The sequence below is a fragment of the Pseudophryne corroboree genome, chromosome 4 (assembly GCF_028390025.1).
Source record: "Pseudophryne corroboree isolate aPseCor3 chromosome 4, aPseCor3.hap2, whole genome shotgun sequence".
Lineage (NCBI taxonomy): Eukaryota > Metazoa > Chordata > Amphibia > Anura > Myobatrachidae > Pseudophryne > Pseudophryne corroboree.
In genome coordinates, this window is record NC_086447.1 from 584,110,251 (window position 1) to 584,135,925 (window position 25,675).

The following is a 25,675-nucleotide window of genomic DNA, read 5'->3' on the forward strand; positions in this document are numbered from 1 at the left end:
GCTGTAATGTGTAAAAAGGGGGACTGTCTGCCGTAATGTGTAAAAGGGGACGCTGTCTGCCGTAATGTGTAAAAACAGGACGCTGTCTGCCATAATGTGTAAAAAGAGGACGCTGTCTGCCGTAATGTGTAAAAGGGTACACTGTCTGCCGTAATGTGTAAAAAGGGGACGCTGTCTGCCGTAATGTGTAAAAAAAGGACGCTGTCTGCCGTAATGTGTAAAAGGGGACGCTGTCTGCCGTAATGTGTAAAAAGGGGGACTGTCTGCCGTAATGTGTAAAAAGGAGACGCTGTCTGCCGTAATGTGTAAAAAGAGGACGCTGTCTGCCGTAATGTGTAAAAAGAGGACTCTGTCCGCCGTAATGTGTAAAGGGGACACTGTCTGCCGTAATGTGTAAAAAGAGGACGCTGTCTGCCGTAATGTGTAAAAAGGGGGACTGGCTACCGTAATGTATAAAAAGGAGACATTGTCTGCTGTAATGTGTAAAAAGAGGACGCTGTCTGCCGTAATGTGTAAAAAGAGGGCGCTGTCTGCCGTAATGTGTAAAAGAGGACATTGTCTGCCGTAATGTGTAAAAAGAGGATGCTGTCTGCCGTGATGTGTAAAAGGGAACGCTGTCTGTCGTAATGTGTAAAAAGAGGACGCTGTCTGCCGTAATTTGTAAAAAGAAGACCCTGTCCACCGTAATGTGTAAAAGTGGACGCTGTCTGCCGTAATGCTTAAAAAGGGGACGCTGTCCGCCGTAATGTGTAAAAGTGGACGCTGTCTGCCGTAATGTGTAAAAAGGGGGACTGGCTGCTGTAATGTGTAAAAAGGGGGACTGTTTGCCGTAATGTGTAAAAAAGGACGCTGTCTGCCGTAATGTGAAAAAACAGGACGCTGTCTGCCGTAATGTGTAAAAAGAGGACGCTGTCTGCCGTAATGTGTAAAAGGGGGACTGTCTGCCATAATGTGTAAAAGGGGACGCTGTCTGCTGTAATGTGTAAAGAGGGGAAGCTGTCTGCCGTAATGTGCAAAAAGGGGACGCTGTCTGCCGTAATGTGTAAAAAAAGGACGCTGTCTGCTGTAATGTGTAAAAGGGGACGCTGTCTGCCGTAATGTGTAAAAAGAGGACGCTGTCTACTGTAATGTGTAAAAAGAGGACGCTGTCTGCTGTAATGTGTAAAAAGAGGACGCTGTCTGCCGCAATGTGTAAAAGGGGCTCTACCTGGTGTAGTGACGCTACTGTTCAGCGTAATTTGAATAATGGAGACTACTGTGCACCGTAATATGAATTGCTATTATTTTGTGGCCACACCCCCTCCCCATGAAGCCACCCCCCGTTTTTCATAAAGGAAGGGGGGGGGGGCGCCAATGCCGTTATAACATTGCTGTTTAATCACTTAATAGGCTAATATTTTTCCAAAAAAACCACTCAGAGATTGTTGGGTTTTTTTATTATTGAATTAGCAACTGTTCCCAGTGGAACAAGGTTCTTTGGATACACAGTTATTAATGAGACACACAAAGAGGCACTAGTCACGGCAAATACAGTTTATTGATAAAAATGTTTCATTATACTTAGCTTAGCGTCTGTTTATACCAGAGAGCACTGGACACTTGCTTCTGTGTCTGGAATTAGAATGGTCTTTTTTTCATATGGGCCCACTGCATGCTTTGTCTCAACAAAGAAACTAACTTACCAATTGCAGCTTATATACCATGCTCTCTGGAATAACTCCTGAATAAGTATTTTAAAAGGCACTACGGTCAACTTATTATGAGTTAGAAGCCGATTGGCTGGTACTTTATCTCCAGCAACTTCATCTCCATCCAATACTTAGTAAATAGACCCTATAGTATGTTTATGACAATATATGACAAAGGATTGGTGAAAAGGGACTTGTCTGAAGTTCCAAATAAAATAACTTTTTTTTTTAATTATGTCTAGGGCTATCCAATGTCTAGCTAACATACAGTATATGCCAGTTCATTCTTTTCCCCTGGTAAGTAAATTGACATCAAGAAAATGTTCCTCTGAATTGCTCAATTCCATATACAGTATACAACGCTTCTCTGCAAAGAATATATACAGAGTTCTTTCCATTTTGTTTATATAACACACTGCTATCCAGTTTTCCAAGCATAGTTGGACAGGAATTCCATGTATGTTGTTGGGAATTAAAGATTCTAATTTTAATATTGCTACTTTTAGTGGTAGAAAATTCATGTGAAGGCTTGATTCCTCTGTATTCCTCTCTAAGGACAGATCTGTAACTGTCACAGAACGAAAGGACTCTAGCAGTGGCCTTGGAAAAGGCTGAGGCAGTGTGCACCAATTTTACAGTTCCTAAGCGATCTTTGTCAGGTGAATGCTGCTTTGGATTATTTTGAAGACCAAAATCAGAACTTCTAACCATTTTTGTGAAAAACGGCATATGAAAAAGAATGTATGGTTCAGATGAAACCCCAAGAATGTGATTGTGTATTGTGAAGCCAAGACTAGCAAGGAGTGTGAGTTATCTCACAACATCTGGCCAGCCAGAAGTATATAGTTTAGATATATAAATGCACGGAAAACTCTCCTGATGCAGTTGTGAGATTATTGCTTTCATAATTGTGGTGACATACAGTAGTATGGGCAATTGAGAGGCCAAATACCATCACTGTCCATTAGAATAGGTAATACAAAGAATTATTTTTTAGACACCTCTGATTTAGATGAATGAAGATAGAATGGTCTATCTAAAGAGATATTTTAGTTTGTTTTCCATTCTCAATCTTGCTGGCTTTAAGTACTGAGTAAATTGGGACAGGACTGGAAGAGCCTTCTTGTTTGGGAGACTGGCCCAAGTCTTTACCTGTGGATCTGCTAGTTCTATATTCTCACTTAGCTTGCCCTTCTTAGAAGACTCAGATGTTCAGTCACCTCCTCTGACTCCCTATCACCTGAGGAATCTTGTTTCTGCAGGACAAATATGAGATTCACCATTCACTTCAGATCTCCTTGTGGTGCTTGCTCTGACAGAAGTACTATGCTAAGCCGAGGCTGTCTCATCAAATTGGGACTTTCCCACTAAAATCAGGATGTTTGCGAGGAGTGACCTAACTGTAGCAAATTAATATATTTCAATATTTGTTTATCTCCAGGAATTTGTCCACACGTGTTTTTCACAGATATTTGTCCATCCCTGAATTGTATATCTTTTTTTTTTTTTAAATATTAGTTTTTATTAATTTCCAGCACATATAAGGAACATAAAAATGCGGGTAGAGAAAAATGCAAATCCCACACAGACAGCAGAGCAAACTCTTTATAATTTTTGTTACACTCAGAACATCCCTAGAATTAGTTTCTGCATAGACCTCTAATTATAGCACAGCCCCACCACAGAACAGAATTACTGACAGTCTATTTATAACCTACAGTAGGAGAGAGTATTGACTGTATAGGAGAGGAAAGAGTTAAACATCTGGGGAGGGGTGGACCTAGCTGTGAGGAAAGTACAGCCTGCTTTAGGGGGAGGGTTTGATATATATAGGGAAGGTGAGGCCATCTTAAGTCTCTTGGTGATTTGCTTTTAGGTGAGTGCTGCATAGCAGAAAAATTTTGTTTCTCCTTTAAGATACATAGGGTGCAAACAGAATAACCCCTACCTCAAGGTTCTAATCCTCCCTCTCCTCAATTTATTAACTGCTAATATGGCTGCTCGACCCCAGCGTGTTATAAGGGCCCCGGCTCGGTACCGTGGGCCAGACGGTCGAGCGGGCCCTGAGGCTGCACTGGGCAGCATGGGGGACGGGGCTCCGTCCCTAAAAGCGGGCACCACAAGCAGGGCCCGGGCGGGTTCGCCGCCGGCAGCCGAATTGGTCACTCCGGCCGGACGAGGGCGGCGTGGGGGACCAGGGGTCCCTTCAAGCCGCTCGACGGTTGGCGGGCGGCGGCAGTCCCCTCCGGGAGCCGCCGAGTCCGGGACCGTGTCGGGCGCCCGCGCGCGTGCGCGCCGCGGGGGGAGCCCGGTAGTTGCAGGACCCAGCCCTCCTTCCTTGGCACGGCCGATCGTTAGTGCCGGGCGGGGGGAGAGGACCGGACGGGGAGCTGGCGGTCGCCGCGCGGGGCCTGTGCAGGAGCCTCGCGCGGCGGCTGAGGAGGAGAACCCGATGGCGGGAGGACGCGGGACGCGCGCTCGGGGTGCGCGCGCGCCCACGCTCGCTCCGGACGCCGCTGGCCGCGCACGTGCGTGCGCAGCGGCGCCACCAGCACACAGGCCACCCGTTTCTACTCCCCGGATGCCGGAATCCGGCAGGGGGAGAGAGTGCATAAGGGGGGTGCAGCGTATGCCTCGGGTAGGCAGCGCTGGGCGCATAGAGAGGACAGTAGGAGAGGGGGACACGGCAGGAGCTGCAAGGGGTGGCCGGGAGCAGCATGCGCATGCGCACTCCGCGGGTCAGGTGACGCGCGGGGGTGCACGCGCGGGGGCGCAGCGGGTCCCTGTGACTCCCCACACCAGCACTGCGGAGGCGGGACGCAGCGGGTCCCGCGGCGGGAGGGGAGACAGGGAATGGGTCAGCGGCCGCAGGGCCGCGGCACGGGCCGCTGCGCACGACAGCGGGTCCTCCCCAGGACCGGGGGATTCTTCTGCTTCCTTAGAGAGGGAAGGCGAAGGATCGGGAATTGAGAGCGATTGGGCCGGCCGGGGGGCACTTGCTTTCGGGTCAGAACATGAAGGGCAGGGTCCCCGGATCGCATCGGGCGGTCGGTGGGCGCGGGCTCGCGCCCAACCAAGGACCGGTCGTCCTTCGGGCGGCGTTTCCGGGGGTCGCGCCGCACGTGATCCTCCTGGGGCCATAGCGTCGGCGCTGGCCACGGTGGCGGAGGCTCTGGGGCCGTTAGCTGCAGTGGCCTCCCCTAGGACGATGGCGGATTTCGGCCAGCCTGCGGGAGGCAGGGGGTCTGGCAAACGGAGGGCATCAGCGGCGCAGCGGGTGGCACGAGCCTGCCGAGAGCTGGGGGCCGCCGCGGCGGAGCTGGAGCTAAGGTCAGACCGGGAGCAGCAGGGGCGCGCGGTCACTGCGCATTCCACACGGGGTGCCCGGCGTGCGCCGCAAGCACGGGCCGGGCCCTCTTCTGTTTTGTCTTCCACAGAGGGCCGAGAGGAAAGGGATTTGGCAGATTTCGTGGTGGACGATGATTGGGCTGAAGAAAACGAAGAATCCGGGTCGGAGAGGTCGATGGCATCCGGTGAGTTGGTACAGTCTATATCAATTTCCACCGCGAGCTCGAGTTCGCATAGCTCTTCGTCTTCCTCCTCCTCCTCTTCTTTGGCGTCGCAAGCGTCCGACGCTGATAGTACTGCTAGGGCAAGGAAGGAGGCAGAAAAATTTGCCAAAAGGGCAGCAAAACAGCAGAAGAGGCGTAAGCGGCGCAAGCGAATTAGTGAGGAGGAGTGTAGGGCAAAGAAGCGGCGCGATCTGCCTGGGGTAGTGCGCTGCGAGTACACCGCAGTTATGCGGGGGCTGCGAGACAGCTGCCGCAAGAAGATACGTAGGGGTGACTTCGTGGACTTATTCGGCTTGACTAAGGCCATGAAGAAGGAATACAAAGCGGCGGCCGCTACGAAGGGCATGGGGACAGAAGCTTTCCGGTCGTTTGATAATTGGCTGGCCGGTTTCTGGGTGTTTGCGGCATGCTATTTGGAGGATAGGCCGGAAGAGCACATGAATATCATCCGGTACCTTCATCTCGTGCACGACATGCAGCGCACATCCTCCGGCTCGGAATGGCGGCGATATGACCAAGAGTTTCGGGAGAAGCAGGACGGGCTACGGGTCATGGATTTTGGGTTCAAGGACGTGGAGGTCTGGCTCAAAGTGACCCGGGCATCCCAGCGGGAGGAGGAAACCCAGAAACAGGGAGCAGGTGGGCGTCGCGCGGGGTCATCAGCGCAGGGAACGGGCGCGGACGGGGGATTTGCCATGACAGGCGGATTGGCCGTTCGCGTGGGCGGGCGGTCTGCCCCTCGAGGGAAATGCTTCGCTTTTAACAGCGGAACATGTTCCTTTGGCAAACAGTGTCGTTTTCGTCACTCTTGCCAGCAGTGTGGTGGATCCCACCCAGCCTCCTCTTGTTTCAAAGGGGGACGACAGGGAAATCGGGGGAAACAACCATACCCGAAACAGGCCGCGAGCGGGACCGCTCAGCAGAGCCCCAACGCCAGTTAAGCTGGAAACGATGGGTAAGTGGTTGGATCTGTATCCAAATAAAAGGGATGCTAAATTTTTGTTAGACGGTTTTAAGTTTGGTTTTCGCTTGCCTGTTGCAAGCGAAGTGTCAGTGCGTGCGCATAGGAACCTTCAGTCTGCCCGAGCCTTGCCGACGGTGCTACGGGAGAAAGTGGATAAGGAGGTCAGGTTGGGCAGGATGGAGGGGCCGTTTAAGTCACCCCCGGTGGATGACTTGGTCATCTCCCCGGTCGGGGTGGTACCAAAGAAGACTCCAGGCGCTTTTCGGCTCATCCAGCATCTTTCTTACCCGCCAGGGGCATCGGTCAACGACGCAATACCACCGGCTTATTGCTCGGTGGTGTATCAGTCATTTGACGAGGCGCTGGAGATGGTCCGCAGCTACGGGAGCGGGGCCCTCATGGCTAAGATTGATGTTGAGTCAGCTTTTAGATTACTGCCATTGCATCCGGACTCATTCCGTTTTATGGGTTTCCGGATTGGGGCGGAGTATTTCATCGACAAATGTCTGCCGATGGGATGTTCCGTTTCATGCTCATTTTTCGAGCGCTTTAGCACTTTTCTTCATTGGTGCGTGGAGTCGGCGTCAGGCGGTCACGGGGTTGCACATTACCTCGATGATTTCCTATGTGCGGGTCCGGCTAATGACCCAAGGTGCGGCGACTTGCTGTTTAGCACCCGGGCTCTTTTTTACCACTTCGGTGTTCCTGTAGCCAGGGACAAAACGGAGGGTCCGGACTCCTGCCTATCATTTTTGGGGATTGAAATTGACACCGTGGCGGGAGAGTGTCGCCTGCCCCAGGACAAAGTGTCGAAGCTCCGCAAAACCATTTGCCGTTTCAACGGCTCGCGTAAAGTCACGCTGCGACAGGCGCAGTCCTTGCTGGGCATGCTGAACTTTGCTTGTCGGGTAATACCGATGGGCAGGGTTTTCTGCCGGAAGCTCGAAAGGGCAACGGCGGGGTGTGCCAGGCCGCATCATTTCGTTCGATTGTCCTCTGAATTAAAAAGGGATTTGGCCGTCTGGGCTTCGTTCCTGGAGGATTTCAACGGGGTGAACATATGGCAAGCGCCAGCCGTAGACAGCGAGCGTTTGCAGCTGTTTACCGATGCTGCAGGTGCCTCTGGATTCGGTTGTTTTTTGGAGGGATCATGGTGTGCGGCATCTTGGGCGGAAAACTGGCATAGCGAGGGTCTTACAAGAGATCTGGTGCTGCTGGAGCTTTTTCCCATTATGGTAGCGTTGGAAGTTTGGGGCGATCGGTTGGCTAACCGCAGCATAGTGTTTAGGTGCGATAATCTGGGCGTGGTGCATGCGATTAATAACCAGAGGGCGAAATCGCTAGTGGTTCTGCGGGTGCTCGGACAATTGCTTTTGACGTGCTTGCGTAGGAACCTATGGTTCCGGGCACAACACGTGCCCGGTTTGGAGAACGGAATCGCAGACGCGTTGTCGCGTGGACAGTGGGAGAGATTTTGGGATTTGGCACCCGAGGCCGAAGAGCAAGGTTTTCACTGTCCTGGTTATGTTTGGCAGGTGATCGGGCCGGACTGGAGGGTCTAGCATTGCGGTCAATCGCGCCAGCCACGCTCAAGGCTTACGGACAAGCTTGGAGCGAGTGGGAGGAGTTTGTCCGGGGTCGTCAGCATCAAGGTAAGAGCAGGCATCGGCTGATGCTTTCTTTTATGTGGCAGCTTTACGTTTCCGGTAGGTCATGAGCGGTGGTATCACGGTACTTGGCTGGCGTCTCATTTTTCTGCAAGCTGCGAGGCGTCCCTGACGTAACGAAAAGCGAGGTTCTGCGGAAGGCAATGAAAGGGTGGGCGCGAGTTGCGCCGTCGCCACCAGATAGGAGGCGGCCCATCGATGCGGCTTTGTTGCCGGCCGTCATCGCGGCGGTAGGGCGAGTCGCGTCGCCCAGGTTTGAGACGCTTTTGTTCAGTTTGGCGTTCTTAATGGCTTACCACGGGGCCTTTCGAGTTTCTGAGTTGGTAGCGCCTTCCAAGAGAGCAGATTCGCGCATGCTGGTCGGGGACGTGGTAGTGGGTGAGAGGTCCTTGCTGTGCAGATTGCGGCGCTCCAAGACGGATCAAGTGGGGAGAGGGCGCTGGGTCACAATGGTTCCAGCGCTAGAGGAAAGCGTTTGCCCAGTGGGTCTGGCAATGCAATATGTGGTGGTGCGACCCGTTAAGGAGGGGTCATGGTTATTGCATTATGACGGGCTGCCAGTCATGAAATGCCAGTTCCGTTGGCTGCTGGGGCGTTGTTTGGCGGGCTTGGGCCTCTCACCCGCTGCTTTCGGTACCCATTCCTTTCGGATAGGCGCGGCGACGTCGGCTGCTGCGGCAGGTTTTTCCAGAACTGAAATCCAGGCGGTGGGGCGATGGAAGTCGTCAAGTTACAGACGATATATTCGCCCTGTCACATGAGAGGTCGGTTTGCGCTTGGTGCTTTGGTTTATTTGTAATGTATTATGCTGTTCCATTTCTGTGAGTTTGTGGAGTTGTGCGTTTGTTGGTGTTTTCCCCCCTTTTTATCCTACTCAGGGATTAGCTACTCGCCATTGCTGGCATGAGTCGGCAGCGGGGGTCTGGAGTTATTTTGCGATTTTTTGCCTGACTTGACGGACTGAATTCTAATCTACAATTCGGCTAATCTGGTCTAATCAGAGTCCCTCAGCAGGTCTTTACGCTTTCACCTCCAGCTGAGTTATTACATGTGTTTCCCATTTTATACCCCCCCCCCCCCTCCCTGTTTTTATTTCGTTTGTTTTTATTTGATCTTCCCCCTTTGTGTCTTTAATTGAGCTTTAAATTGGCAACGAAACATGGTGCAGTCGGCTAGGCCGTGACTGCTGCAATAGCGAGATCTAAAGTTTTTCTTTTTGGCAGATCCTTCAGTATAAACAATTAATAAGCCTCTTAGTAATCAATTCTACCCCTCTTTTTCCCTTCAGGATGGTTGGACGACTATTTGACCATTTGGGTGGTTGGCCACTCTTACATTTACTGGGCGGCCAGGTTTGTGGCCTCGGAAGGGTCTCAGGCATTGCTTGGAGTACAGGGTGTCAGATGGCTTGGCTGGCGAGGAATGATGTGGGGTGAGCTGAGGGGTAGGTTAGTGAGTCAGGCCAGCAAGCATGGAGTCCCTAGGGTTTTGGTTGTCCATCTAGGTGGCAACGACCTGGGGAAGAGGACATCCTTGGATCTGCGGTGGGCCATGATACATGATCTGGCAAGTGTGACCGCGGCATGGACCAATTGTGTGTTGGTTTTTTCAATGATGGTGCCAAGATTGTGTTGGAGGGGTGTGGTAGATGGTCGCCAGATTGATGAGGCCCGGAAAAAGGTGAACGGAGCGGTGGCAAAGTGGGTGCTGTCCCACGGTGGGAGGGTGGTTCGCCACCCGAGGATACGGTTCCGAGACAGCCACCTTTTCCGGCGCGATGGAGTACATCTATCCAATGAGGGGATGATGTTTTTTCTGGAGGATCTAGGTTTCGCTTTGCAGGAGTTAGGGTAGGTTTATGGTGGCGGTGCGAAAGACTGTGGGGATGAGTCTTTCGCTGTTGGCGGAAAAGAACGGCAGTTTTGTATTGTAGGGAAAACTGTAGTGTTTTACAGTTTGTTGTGGTTTAGGTGCACTCACCTCCATCGATTTATGGCCGCTTGACCACCCGTCCGGGAAGGCAGCGGCAGGGCACCCAGGAGCGGTGGGTAGTCACTGTGGGGGTTGAGTTGTCACCTATTACCGGTTTATGGTAAGTTTTAGTAAATTTATAGGGTTAGTTATTTAAGGTTAATTTAGATTAGTTGAGCCGTTCTTTTGGGCCGCCACCATATGCCTGCTGGGGCGGCATATTAAATTAATCTCTTTATTACAGGTTTCCTAATGGATAGGGACAAATAAATAGCTAGCAATTTTCTGCCAAAATTCAAGTCTCAGTGTCGTTATTTCTGGTTCTAGGTTATGAATGCTTTACTTTCAAAGAAAGGGGTCCACCAAATATCACTAAGATGTTTAGGAGAGAGTATTGACTGTATAGGAGAGGAAAGAGTTAAACATCTGGGGAGGGGTGGACCTAGCTGTGAGGAAAGTACAGCCTGCTTTAGGGGGAGGGTTTGATATATATAGGGAAGGTGAGGCCATCTTAAGTCTCTTGGTGATTTGCTTTCCCACCCTCCCGCCCTGGTAGTAGGAAATTTTGGCACGTGGTGCTTTGGCTTTAAGTTGTTGGCTGTTTTCGTTGGCTATTTATTGGCGGAAAAGAACGGCAGTTTTGTATTGTAGGGAAAACTGTAGTGTTTTACAGTTTGTTGTGGTTTAGGTGCACTCACCTCCATCGACTTATGGCCGCTTGACCACCCGTCCGGGAAGGCAGCGGCAGGGCACCCAGGAGCGGTGGGTAGTCACTGTGGGGGTTGAGTTGTCACCTATTACCGGTTTATGGTAAGTTTTAGTAAATTTATAGGGTTAGTTATTTAAGGTTAATTTAGATTAGTTGAGCCGTTCTTTTGGGCCGCCACCATATGCCAGCTGGGGCGGCATATTAAATTAATCTCTTTATTACAGGTTTCCTAATGGATAGGGACAAATAAATAGCTAGCAATTTTCTGCCAAAATTCAAGTCTCAGTGTCGTTATTTCTGGTTCTAGGTTATGAATGCTTTACTTTCAAAGAAAGGGGTCCACCAAATATCACTAAGATGTTTATAAATTCAATGGAATAGTAAAGCAAAAGTGTCAGTCGAGGATTATACCATCAGAAGTTTGGACCTTTTTCGAATGGCGTGTTTGCAGGTGGAAATTCAGATTCTGCTGCAACTTTGCTCATTTATTCTTATTATACTGACACGAGGCTGCTTCTTCTGACTTTCTGTACATCTTAATTTCTAATATTCCCCAATTCACCTACCCTAGTTTCCCAGATCATATTTTGAACTCTTTTATATATTACTCTATCACCTAACAGGAATATGATGTTTAAATAAATACGGGTAATATATAAATGAGGTTTAAATAAATTCAATAAGCAAGGAAACAAGACCTCTCACTTGTATAATGTTCTTTATTTCATTCTAATTCCCTGCCAGTCCGGAGCAGGTAGACCACTGCTTCCCCTGATGGCAATTTGACTACCCCCCATATCAGTCATACTGTCCCAACATCAGTTGTAAGAAGGCTGGGCTGGCAGAAACACAGTCAAACATTGAGGTGCGTAATGTGATCAGGTTTTTGCATCAGTAGAGCAAGCACATCAGCCATTGCGGAGGACAATTCTTCAGGGCTGTAGGGAGGATGGTCCAGTATATTGTAGCACTATAACAACTCGCGGTTGCTGAGTGCGGCCTGGCATTATTCGTGCAGCAATATGATACCTATTCACAGCAACCCAGGTTATCGAAAACAACCTGGGATGCCGTGAACAGGCGTTATATTGCTGCACGATAATGCCAAGCCACACTCAGCCAACTGCAAGTTGTTACGGCACTACCAGGGCCGGTGCTAGGGTGTTCGGCGCCCCCCTGCAAACTATAAATTTGCGCCCTCCCATATTCCTTTGGCGCGTGCCAGGAAAAGGGGTGTGGTCTCACAAGTAAGGGGCATGGCCACACAGTAGTACCCCCATTTAAAATTACGCCACAATGTAGCACAATCTTATTAATCTTATTCGTAATGCCCCACCCGTAGTAGTAGCGTCCTTATACATAATGCACCCCAGTAGTAGTAGCATCCTTATACATAATGCTCCCCAAGTAGTAGTAGCATTCTTATACATAATGCACCCACAGTAGTAGTAGCGTCCTTATACGTAGTGCACCCCCAGTAGTAGACGCGTCCTTATACGTAATACCCCCCAGTAGTAGTAGCGTCCTTATACGTAATGCCCTCCCGGTAATAGTAGCCTCCTTGTACATAATGCCCCCCCAGTAGTAGTAGCGTTCTTATATGTAATGCCCCCAGCCCCAGTAGTAGTAGCGTCCTTACACGTAATGGCCCCCCCAGTAGTAGCGTTGTTACACGTAATGCCCCCCTGTAGTAATAGCGTCCTTATACGTAATGCCCCCCCAGTAGTGGCGTCCATAGAGCGCGTGCACAGACATACCTCACACACACACACACACACACACACACACACACACACACACACACATATATACACACACATACACACCCACCATACACACACACACACACACTTCTCTCTCACCCTCCACTTACCTAATTCAGTCTCCCTCTGTACAGCAGCCAGGTCCGTGTAGCTCCGCCCCTTATGGCCGTTTAGCCACGCCCCTACCGGCCCGTGTAGCTCCGCCCCCTTCTGTCCCGTACTCGGCGCTCTCACACAGTTGAGATGAGGTGAGGGGCGGGAGGAGGCGTATCATGCTGCAGGAGCCCGCTGACAGTGCCTGTCATACAGTGACAGACACAGCACTGGCAGCAGCAGCAGGGGGGACAGGACGGCGCAGCAGGGAAGGGATGCAGAGTAGGGGAAGCGCCTATCCCTCCCAGCGCCTCTCTGCACTGCATCCCTTCGCTGAGCGGATAGCGCCGGGCCTGGGCACTACCATTGGGAGGTACTGGACCTTCCTCCCTACAGCCTTGTCCTGGCACAGTGACTTCCATCACTTTGGACTATTGAAGAAGCACCTGGGTGTAAGGCCATTTGCAACTGACAGTGATGTTCAGCAAGCCATCATGTCCTGGCTTAAAGCACTTGATACGGATTTCTTCTATGCCGGGATAGATGCCTATGCTTAGACAAGTATGGGTACTATATGGAAAAATAATCTGTACCAAGGCCATAGTATTGATTATATGTATATGTACAAATTGAATACATTTACACAATGAGAGGTCTGTTACCTTATTTATTGAACCCCCCTCATGTACTGTATAGAGAATAATGAGAGACAAAAATTAAATATTATGGCATGAAAAATAATTTTTGATTGTTTTTTTTATTGCGTACACTATAACTTGTTTTAGCTTTATTCATGGTATAAAGTGCAATAGAAACATAACAATAAAATACTATACAAAACATTTATTAAAACTGTTATGCGCATACAGAAAAGTAGGCGTTCCCAGAGATATGTCCTGGGCATAAAAACCAGAGCTTAGTCTTTGGGCATCAGCTGCTCTGTTGGACACGTCACAGGGGATCCAGTCACACGGTCACAATGTCACCACTGAAATGTTGACTTGGTACAGCATGGACATAGACATGGCGACATCTTCAGAATGTTGATAGTTAGTTGCTGCCAGGATAGTTAAGATGGGTACACACCTAAAGATTCATCTGTCTGGTGGGAACAAAATCTGATAATGTATGGGAGCAAACTGACAATCAACCATTTGCTCCCAAACACTGGAAAACAGATCAAAATAACTGTTCAGATAAATTTGTTAAGTCAAACAGATTTAACCAACCATTGTCTGTTTTCAGGTGTTTGGGAGAAATGGTTGATTGTCAGTTTACTCCCATATATTACCAGACTTTCCCTAACGTCCTAGAGGATGCTGGGACTCCGTAAGGACCATGGGGAATAGACGGGCTCCGCAGGAGACATGGGCACTTTAAGAAAGACTTTAGACTCTGGGTGTGCACTGGCTCCTCCCTCTATGCCCCTCCTCCAGACCTCAGTTTTTAGACTGTGCCCATAAGAGATGGGTGCACTGCAGGGAGCTCTCCTGAGTTTCCTGCTAAGAAAGCATTTTTGTTAGGTTTTTTCTTATTTTCAGGGAGCACTGCTGGCAACAGACTCCCTGCATCGAGGGACTGAGGAGAGAGGAGCAGACCTACTTAAATGATAGGCTCTGCTTCTCGGCTACTTGACACCATTAGCTCCAGAGGGAGTGGAACACAGGTTCGTCCTGGGCGTTCATCCCAGAGCCGCGCCGCCGTTCTCACAGAGCCGGAAGAAAAGAAGAAAGAAGACTCTGAAGTGGCAGAAGCCTTTCGGGTGCTTCACTGAGGTAACGCACAGCACTGCAGCTGTGCGCCATTGCTCCCATACACCTCACACACTCCGGTCACTGTAAGGGTGCAGGGCGCAGGGGGGGCACCCTGGGCAGCAATGAATACCTCTCCTATGGCAAAATGACCTATATACATGTACAGGTGGGCACTGTACATGTATATAAAAGAGCCCCCGCCATGTTTTACAAAGTTTGAGCGGGACAGAAGCCCCCCGCCAAGGGGGCGGGGCTTCTCCCTCAGCACTCACCAGCGCCATTTTCTCTCCACAGCACCGCTGAGAGGAAGCTCCCCGGACTCTCCCCTGCTTGACACACGGTGAAAGAGGGTTTTAAAGTAGAGGAGGGGGGGGCACATAATTGGCAATTATACATTACAGCAGCGCTACTGGGTAAACATTCTGTGTTTTTCTCCAGGGTCATATAGCGCTGGGGTGTGTGCTGGCATACTCTCTCTCTCTCTGTCTTTCCAAAGGGCCTAAAGGGGAACTTGTCTTCAGAAAAGAGTTTCCCTGTGTGTGTGGAGTGTGTCGGTACGCGTGTGTAGACATGTTTGATGATGAAGGCTCGCCTAAGTAGGAGGGGGAGTGCATGAATGTCAGGTTGCCGTCGGCAACGCCGACACCGGACTGGATGGATATGTGGAATGTCTTGAATGCTAATGTAAATTTACTGCATAAGAGATTAGACAAGACTGAGGCTAGGGATCAGTCAGGTAGTCAGACCATGCCTGTCCCAGTGGCACCGGGACCTTCTGCGTCTCAGAAACGCACATTATTCCAGATCACTGACACAGATCCCGACACGGATTCAGATTCCAGTGTCGACTATGAGGATGCAAAATTACAGCCAAAAGTGGCTAAAGGTATTCGTTACATGATCATTGCTATTAAAGAGGTTTTGCATATTACTGAGGAACCCCCTGTCCCTGACACGAGGGTACACATGTATAAAGAGAAAAGGCCTGAGATCACCTTTCCGTCCTCATTTGAGCTAAGCAAATTGTGCGAAAAGGCTTGGGAATCTCCAGACAGGAGACTACAAGTTCCCAAAAGGATTCTTATGGCGTATCCCTTCCCACAAAAGGACAGGATACGATGGGAATCTTCGCCTAAAGTAGACTAGGCGTTGACACGCTTATCCAAGAAGGTGGCACTGCCTTCCCAGGATACTGCTACCCTCAAGGATCCTGCGGATCGTAAGCAGGAAGTTACCATGAAGTACATTTACACACATTCTGGTACTATTGTTAGGCCGGCTATGGCATCGGCCTGGGTTTATAGTGCTGTCGTAGCATGGACAGATTCCTTGTCTACGTAGATTGAGACCCTAGATAAGGATACCATTCTAATGACCCTAGAGCATATCAAGGATGCTGCGTTATATATGAGGGAAGCTCATAGAGACATTTGTTTACTAAGCTCCAGAATAAATGCTATGTCTATTTCTGCTAGGCGACTCTTGTGGACCCGACAGTGGACGGGGGATGCCGACTCAAAGCGGCATATGGAGTCGTTGCCTTACAAGGGGGAGGAGTTGTTTGGAGAAGGCATCTCGGACCTTGTCTCTACTGCTACGGCTGGTAAATCGAATTTTTTACCTTATGTTCCCCCACAACATACTAAGAAGGCACCTCATTACCAAATGCAGTCCTTTCATTCAAATAAAAGCAAAAAGGTACGGGGATCGTCCTTTCTTGCCAGAAGTAAAGGCAAGGGGAAAAAGCTGCACACAGCTAGTTCCCAGGAGCAGAAGTCCTCCCCTACGTCGGCAAAATCCACCGCATGATGCTGGGGCTTCCCTGGGGGGGTCAGCTCAAGTGGGGGCACGTCTTCGATTTTTCAGCCACGTCTGGGTTCACTCACAGGTGGATCCCTGGGCAATAGAGATTGTTTCTCAGGGATACAGGCTGGAATTCGAAGAGATGCCTCCTCGCCGGTTTTTCAAATCGGCTCTGCCAGCTTTTCCGTCAGAAAGGGAGTTAGTGTTAACTGCAATTCAAAAATTGTATCTGCAACAGGTGATAGTCAAGGTTCCTCTTCTCCAGCAAGGAAAGGGGTATTACTCAACCCTGTTTGTGGTTCCGAAACCGGACGGTTCGGTCAGACCCATTTTGAATCTGAAATCCCTGAACCTGTACTTGAAAAAGTTCAAGTTCAAGATGGAATTGCTCAGAGCGGTCATCACCAGCCTGGAGGGGGGGGGGGGGATTGGATGGTTTCCCTGGACATAAAGGATGCTTACCTTCATGTTCCGATTTTTCTTCCTCACCAGGCGTTCCTGAGATTTGTGGTAAAGGACTGTCATTACCAATTTCAGACGTTGCCGTTTGGGCTTTCCACGGGCCCGAGAATTTTCACCAAGATAATGGCGGAAATGATGGTGCTCCTGCGCAAGCAGGGTGTCACAATTATCCCATACTTGGACGATCTCCTCATAAAGGCGAGATCTCGAGAGAAGTTACTGGACAGCGTGTCACTGTCTGTGAGGACATTGCAACAGCACGGCTGGATTCTCAATATTCCGAAGTCCCAGCTGGTTCCTACAACGCGTCTGACCTTTTTGGGCCTGATTCTGGACACAGAACAGAAAAAGGTTTTTCTTCCGATGGAAAAGGCTCAGGAGCTCATAGCTCTGGTCAGGAACCTATTAAAGCCAAAAAAGGTTTCAGTGCTTCACTGCACACGTGTCCTGGGGAAGATGGTGGCATCGTACTAGGCCATCCCCTTCGTCAGGTTCCATGCGAGGACTTTTCAATGGGACCTACTGGACAAATGGTCCGGGTCTCATTTACAAATGCATCAAAGGATCACCCTGTCTCCCAGAGCCAGGATATCTCTCCTGTGGTGGCTGCACAGTGCTCACCTCCTGGAAGGCCGCAGGTTCGGCATTCAGGACTGGATCCTGGTGACCACGGACACAAGCCTCCGAGGTTGGGGAGCAGTCACACTGGGAAGAAATTTCCAAGGTCTCTGGTCAACTCTAGAGACTTGTCTCCACATCAATGTCCTGGAGTTGAGGGCCATATACAACAGCCTACGTCAAGTGGAGGCATTACTTCGGGACAAACCGGTTCTGATTCAGTCGGACAATGTCACAGCAGTGGCTCATGTAAACTGCCAAGGCGGCAAAAGGAGCAGAGTGGCCATGGCAGAAGCACCCAGGATTCTTCGCTGGGCGGAGAATCATGTAAGCGCACTGTCGGCAGTGTTCATCCCGGGGGTGGACAACTGGGAAGCGGACTTCCTCAGCAGACACGACCTGCATCCGGGAGAGTGGGGACTTCGTCACGAAGTCTTCGCACAGATCGCGGGTCGGTGGGGACTGCCTCAGATAGACATGATGGCGTCCCGCCTCAACAAAAAGCTAAAGCGATATTGCGCCAGGTCAAGAGACCCTCAGGCGGTAGCTGTAGACGCTCTGGTGACACCATGGGTGTTCAGATCGGTCTATGTGTTCCCTCCTTTGCCTCTCATACCCAAGGTGTTGAGAATAATACGGCAAAGAAGAGTGAGAACAATCCTCATTGTTCCAGATTGGCCACGAAGGACTTGGTATCCGGATCTGCAAGAGTTGCTCACAGAAGATCCGTGGCCTCTTCCTCTAAGGCAGCACCTGCTGCAACAGGGGCCCTGTCTGTTCCCAGACTTACCGCGGCTGCGTTTGACGGCATGGCGGTTGAACGCCGGATCCTAGCGGAAAAAGGTATTCCGGAGGAGGTCATTCCTACCCTGATTAAGGCTACGAAGGACGTGACATCGAAACATTATCACCGCATATGGCGAAAATATGTTTCTTGGTGTGAGGTCAGGACTGCTCCTACGGAGGAGTTCCATTTGGGCCGTTTACTTCACTTCCTTCAAACAGGAGTGAATTTGGGCCTAAAATTAGGATCCGTAAAGGTTCAAATTTCGGCCTTGTCCATTTTATTTAAAAAAGAATTGACTTCTCTTCCTGAAGTACAGACATTTGTGAAGGGAGTGCTGCATATTCAGCCTCCTTTTATACCTCCGGTGGCGCCTTGGGATCTTAACATGGTATTAAGTTTCCTCAAGTCACCTTGGTTTGAACCACTCAAAACAGTGGAGTTAAAATATCTCACTTGGAAGGTGGTTGTTGGCCTTAGCTTCTGCAAGGCGTGTTTCGGAATTAGCGGCTTTGTCATATAAAAGTCCCTATCTGGTTTTTCACGTGGATATGGCAGAATTGAGAACTCGTCCTCAATTCCTGCCTAAAGTGGTCTCATCTTTTCATATGAACCAACCTATTGTCGTGCCTGTGGCTACGCGAGACTTGGAGGATTCCGAGTCACTTGATGTGGTCAGGGCTTTGAAGATTTATGTGGCCAGAACAGCTAGGGTCAGGAAGACAGAGGCGCTGTTTATCCTGTATGCAGCCAATAAGGTTGGCGCACCTGCTTCAAAGCAGACTATTGCTCGCTGGATCTGTAACACAATTCAGCAAACACATTCTTCAGCAGGATTGCCATTGCCAAAATCGGTTAAGGCCCATTCCACTAGGAAGGTGGGCTCTTCTTGGGCTTCTTGGGTCTGGCTGGTATGAATCTTGCCCTTGGATTAACAAAAATCCTTTCCTCGTACTGTCCATCTCCTCTGGGCACAGTTTCTCTAACTGAGGTCTGGAGGAGGGGCATAGAGGGAGGAGCCAGTGCACTCCCAAAGTCTAAAGTTTTTCTTAAAGTGCCCATGTCTCCTGTGGAGCCCGTCTATTCCCCATGGTCCTTACGGAGTCCCAGCATCCTCTACGGACTACGAGAAATAGATTTACCGGTAAGTGTAAAATCTTATTTTTGTTTCCACCAGACAGATTGGACAGATGAATCTTTAGGTGTGTACCCAGCTTTACTCTGTGGGAGAGATTAGGGAGGCACTAGCAGTGGTGCACGCAGGAGGGGTACCGAGTACCTGGAAACAGTTATCAGCCAGTAAAATGACGGAACAACATAAGAGTAATGCATACTTGCCTACCTGACCCTCTTCATGAGGGAGAAAATGCTCTGTTCCTGGACTTTCCTGGTAATGTATGATTGCCATCACCTGTGGTGAAACACCTTTCTTATCAATTAACTAACTCACCACAGGTGATGGCAATCATACATTACCAGGAAAGTCCAGGAACAGAGTATTTTCTCCCTCATGGAGAGGGTCAGGTAGGCAAGTATGGAGTAATGTCATCTCCGCGGATGTGCACATCTGAATGGAGCAACACTTGAATTGCTCCGTCGGGTGCCACTGCCATCTAGGCGCCACCAGTGTGCAATATTCTTGAATTCCTTCCATAGAGAGGAGGAGCAGTGTTAACCTTTTATTATATAGGATAAGATATCACCAGCATTTAGTTGCTAAGCCATTGTAGTAATTTTAATATGCTTCATTGATTCTAGCCCAGAGTTAATCAGACTGACAGCTGAAATAGGCCTTTACTACACATGTGCTGGCTCAAAAATCTGCACTGAAGTACAGAGTGGGATCATCCATAGTGGGCAGACTAACATCACCAGAAGTAGCAGTTTCAGGTGCCATACAGGCATTAGTTCTAATACTACAATTTGCCATTTGAAAGATTAATTTGTTGTAAAGGGATTAATTCATTTGTAAACTTGCATAGCAGAAAATGCAGCATTAAAAGTGCCAAAATCACATTGCAGCTTTAGGGCCTGATTCACTATTGATCGCTATTGAGGCTGAGATAGCGATGTTCACAAATCTGCTATTGCTAAAATTTGCATGTGAAGAGCCGCCCAGAAAGGATAAAAGATGTCCACCGATGCATTTGCAAATCTGCGTAGTCATTAGCAGATTCACAATGCATACGCAAAAAAAGGACACCATCGACATTTGCGGCTGACCCCAGCATACTGAAACCAATGAGAATGCAGTTGCACTGGGTACCATGTTTTTGAGCGCAGCGTTCACAGATGATGTCAGATACACTCCCCGAAAACGCCCATGACACGCCTGCGTTTTCCCAACCACTCCCAACAAATGCCATGTACCACCCACTAACCATCACTTCCTGTTTATCAGAATGCGTACACTTTACAATTAGGCTGTATACGCAAGGCAATCGCATTTTGCCCTTCACGCATGTGCAATGCGTTCGCAGCGCATACGCAGTCTCCCGATAATCGCTCACTGTGTGTAATCTCACATTTGCAGTTGGCAATGAATCAGGCTGTTAGTCATCAATTGCAGTTTGTCTGATGAAGTGGGAGGAAATTAAAAATTATTAATAAAACTAGTTTCCATATATGAAAACTACAGATGTGCCCTCTTACATCATTGCTACAGTCACGCCAAGTCAAGGCCCGATTGGCGTGCCAGGTCCCATGCAGGGGCAATTTTAGAGAGGAGGGAACTCACGTGCAGCCTCCGTTGCAGGCCCCCTAATCTCTGGCAGCTAGTAGATTCTGAAATAATGCCAGAGTCTACTGCGCATGCACAGGTCTCCGGGAACACTGCACGCGCGCCTTTCTCCCAGGACATCTCCAGTGCGCATGCACAAATCACTTGTAAAACGACGCCCATTTTCCAAGTGATTGTGCCCACACTGAAGGGCCGCTGCCGTGGGACCCTGGAGGAGTAAAGCATACTATATGGGCCCGTGTGCACCGCATACACTGCACCCATTATAGAAATGTTTATGGTCCCGTAAGACTGTGCTAGCATTGGGTGTCTTTTATGTGTCCTTTGTGCCAAAAATACATCTTAGTTGCAACGCGATGAGACTAGGACACAGCTGGAGACTGCTGATTGATATTCCACACTTGTATATTGTATGTGACTGAGGGCTAGATGCATCATCGCTTGAAAAGTGATAAAATGGAGAGTGAAAAAGTACCAGCCAATCAGCTCCTAACTGTCATTTTTCAAACACAGCCTGTGACATGGTAGTTAGGACCTGATTGGCTGGTGCTTTTTCCACTCTCAATTTTATCACTTTCCAAGCGATGATGCATCTAGCCCTGAGTCTAAATCTGTATATGAAATACTGTAGTGTAGCAGCTGCATATTTTTCCAATACAAGTTCCGTTGTGCTCCATATAAAGACTCATGGCCCTCATTCCGAGTTGATCTCAGCAAGCAACTTTTTGCTGCTGGTGCGATCAACTAATCTCCGCCTTTGGGGGGAGTGTATTTTAGCATTGCAGGGCTGCGAACGCTTGTGCAGCCCTGCTGTGCTAAAAAAGTTTCACACACAAGACTAGCCCTAGACCTACTTACCCTGTGCGACGGATCCAGCGATGCAGGTTCCGGCTTTGACGTCAGACATCCGCCCTCCGTTCGCCTGAACACGCCTACATTTTTCTTGCACGCCCTGAAAACGGCTGGAAATGGTGAGTATCTGCCCCAGAACGCCTCCCGCCTGTCCATCTTCTTGCGATCGCCGCTGCGATCACATTTCTCGTCGCCAGGCAATGATGCGCGTGTGCAATGCGTCCCTCGCGCATGCGCATTTCCAACCCGTTCGCACCGCAGCAAGGAACCACGAGGTGTGAATGGGTCGGAATGACCCCCAATATACAGTATAAGTGTTGCATATCAAATGAATCAGCACAGTATCAAGGTGTTTCCTAGTCGCATCGCGTTGTGACTTCAGTAAGATGTATTTTCGGAAGAAAAAGCAGAGTTGGATGGAACCTGTTGGCTTACTTGCGCCAGGGCTGCGTAGCGTATTGAGGCTAGATGTATGAGGACTCATCTTTATCAAAAAAGGAACTAGTGTACTACTACTCGGTGCTGGATTTCCCGCTAGGAAAGTGAGTCTCGTGCCTAAGGGTGCCACTAGCTGAGGGCAGCACAGCACTTTCCCTGCATCAGAATTATCCAGTGCCCTAATTCACCAATGGATATTTTGACACAGAACAAAAACTACATCCCCAATGACGCAGCAGGGGGATTCTTTAAAGCAGGTGCATGTGTGGTCCAGGAGTTAGTAAGATTACGTTTGTATTGGGGGACAGTGTGGGAGCTCGGAAGAGGAGGTTCTTATCCCCCCAAAACACAAATGTGTAGCTAGAGGGGCTGTGTCTTGCTAGAATCAGTCGGGGGGTGGCGAAAGTGGGGTTTGAAGTGGACACCCAATAATATTGTGTCTAGGGGCAGCCAGACCCCTTAATCCACCCCTGCTACTACTAATAACATTGTTATAAATTGTGTCTGTGATAAGTAAGTTACAGTATTTGCACAGGTGCATACTGTGAACATTGTCGAATATGCATTTTGGCATATCAGTGGCACTTTGTGAACCTTGCATAACTTCCCTGAAAAGCACACCTGGCCCAATATATCTATAATATCAAAGTAAAACTAAAGTATTTCCAGTGGCTCCTGCTTACCTGCATCACAATCTCCACCAGATATAAAGAGACATAATACCTTCAAACGTTTTTTGCAAGGTAAAAGACATTGGGATATAGGTTGTAATTCTGATGACTTACTAAAGTACACCGTTATCTACAACACCTATCGAAAATGCCCTGGAGACTGGCAAGCAAATATACAGTATGTCTGATCTCTACTGTGGCTACTAGAAGCAAATTACTTTTTCATACGTTTAAATCTGTTTACAACCATCCCACGCCAACCTCTACTATCATATCACATAATAATTCCTACTTCCTGAGCAAGATTTATAATATCCTATGTAAAAATATTAGACACTTTCAATGTCAACACTTTTCATAACATTTCCCTAGCCAACAACCAGCTCAGTTCCTTTCCTGCTGCACCCTCTGGCACCTTCTTCTTTCATTCCACAAGGTATCCCCTTTCTTTTTTTCTTACGCTATCTAATCCCTTGACCCCATACCTTGGCAAAGCAGTTGATCCCTTTCTCCAATGCTAACCTTAACAAACTCTGTAATCTCTCCACTGGTTTCTTTCCATCATTATTCAAACATACAGTAATTGTGCAGCGGTCAACTCCTATGTCCTTTAAAGCTTCTTGAGAGGCTTGCCTGCACTCACGTTCTTTCCCTCTTCAATCAGGCACTTGTTCCTAGCACTCCATAGAGGCTGCCCTGGTTGCCCTTGATCTCGCTTCTGTATTTTACAATATTGACCATTCCCTTCTCAATCAAATGTTCTGGAAAAACTGCCTACCAGGTCCTTATATGTCAGCTCTTTCTGCGTCTTCAGCAACCTCCATCTGACCTTGCTGATTGGCACCATTCCTTTCTGCTGTAGGGATGGGCATACACCACACTTCCCTGGCCTTATTCTTGCCATTATGTGTTGTCATAGAGACATGGCTGTTTGAATTAAGCTTCCTTATTTAATCAACACTTTGTCTGCATTTGGCTGCCAGTGGATTAAGCACACTGCCTAGCTACAATGTCTTGAGACTACTATTGTGTGCACTCCTGTGTCGACCCATGTACTTGACTCCTCTCTCCAATATCACTGTTGCTTAACTTTGACCTCTTATTATTCAGACCTTGACTTTGTTTGTGACACATATTTATTAACAGATGATTTTTTTAATATTAATTTTAAATATTATAGTAAATGTGTATTTTTGCCCCTGGAACACACCATCGATTAACATTGATTTCCATGTATTTCAAATCACACAAAAAATATAATTGATGGAAATCAACCTTTACAATTCTCTCCCACCTAAGGTTACTGCAGAGGAATATCAGTAGTCCAGAGTTTCCCAGACTGCGCCATTACATTCAACGTTTTAATGATATGCTTGCTTGAGTTCAGAGGGTTTAATCAAATTGACTGAGATACTAATTAAGCCACCTGTGCTCAACATGGACAGCCTTAAAACTTGGATTGTAATGGTGACGTGTGGGAAACTCTGCATTACTCTGTTTTTTTAAGTTTTTGTTACAAATAATTTGCTGTCAGTGTCTAGCAGAGATTAAAACTTGGCCTAGTTATCAGTGAACTCATAGTATACATGTTCTTTTTACTTTCTTGTTGGAAGTTTACATTAATTGCAGCTGAGCAAAAACAAACACATGCTACAGTTGCAACAAAACAGAACCTCTATGGCGGTGGTTCTTAACTCCAGTCCTCAGGTACCACCACCAGGTCAAGTCCTGTGGTTTTGCTGGGTCAGTAATTATCCCACCTGTTTCCACAGAAAGAGATCCTCAAAACCTGACCTGTTGGGGGTGGTTGAGATTGAGAACCACTGGTCTATTTTAACACAAATGCTGAAATGTGATTAACCAGAGATTTTGTAAAGCTATACATCTGGGGGGGAACTATGTACTTAAGTGTGGTGTAGTGAGACATCATTTGGAGAGGTCACCACTCCTGATTGGTTGCTTGTCTATTCATTTGTAATATTTACTAAGGAAACAACTTTTATTTCTATATAGGAATACTTGGCATTATTTGCGGTGGTCTCGTAATGCTATTGCCGGAGACAATGGGCATTTCCTTGCCAGAAACTATTGAAGATGTTGAGAATCTTGGAAGGTAAACACATTAAGTGTCTATTTTATAATGGATAATGTTCTTGATGCAGCAGATTATATCGAATAACTCCCTTACAAGAAATGTAATTAGGAGCTCCACAGGTTTATTCCTAATTACACCTTACAAACCTTCTAGTAAACTTAAACCAAATTAACCATAACTTATATAAATGAAATAATGAAATGGACACAAAACAGCTTGATTAAAAGGTCACAGCTTTTATTCAACTATTAATTAACCTGAGAGAAAGGTGGCTAGAAGTTGCTGCAGACTCAGTTCTAGCCTTAACAGATGTGAAAAACCTTGGGGGACGACTAATACGTCCCCCATACTGTCGCACTTACTCCATGGAGACTCCGCTCCCCTCATGTGCACAGTCCGAATGCTTCCATACTAGAAGTGCCAAGGTTCCTCGAACTGAGCAGAATTACCTCCTCCCTCTCCTGCACATAAGACTTTGCCTACTTCCCTCCTCTGGAAATCTATTCCCGACCCACCTGCCTTCTTACAATCTTAACTCTTGCTCGTCGTCTTCCCTTTTTAATCTCTTTTCAGTTCACTTTCCTATTTACCTTCACTCCCATAACTGTAACTCTCACTTGTAGGACCACCCACCCTCATGATACTCACCTGGTCTGCACTATTCTTGCCTCCAGTGCCCCCCACTCACTTAGCATCTTGCATCCTTTCATTGACCGGGTCATTGTTGTTGTCAAACAATTGTATTTCATTGTTCAGATAATGGCCCCCCTTCAGCATGGTATGCTATTAGGCGATTTCAGCACATGAGCCGGACCACGCATGTGCAAGGTCATAAACTGCGATCGCAGTGTAAGTCCTGGGGGGGGGGGGGGGGGGGGGGGCGGTGAGGAGGCAGTGATGCTGCACTTTGTGGGCGTTGATGCTCCGTTTGGGAGGCAAGGTCCGGACAAAGCAGGCGTGTTCAGACCGCGTTTGTGGGGTGAGCTGCGGTGGCTGCGTGGCAACACACGCAGGCGCTGCGAACCCAAAAG

The 25,675-nt window shown here is 48.5% G+C and overlaps 1 protein-coding gene across 1 annotated transcript in view; it reads left to right on the plus strand.

Annotated features, from left to right (window-relative positions):
• The window catches only part of SLC22A3 (solute carrier family 22 member 3), a 429,357-nt gene that overhangs the window by 400,173 nt on the left and 3,509 nt on the right, over positions 1-25,675 (plus strand). The window contains exon 10 of the mRNA XM_063917520.1: positions 24,563-24,662. Within this exon, the coding sequence (XP_063773590.1) occupies positions 24,563-24,662 (100 nt within the window). The remainder of the gene's footprint in view (positions 1-24,562; positions 24,663-25,675) is intronic.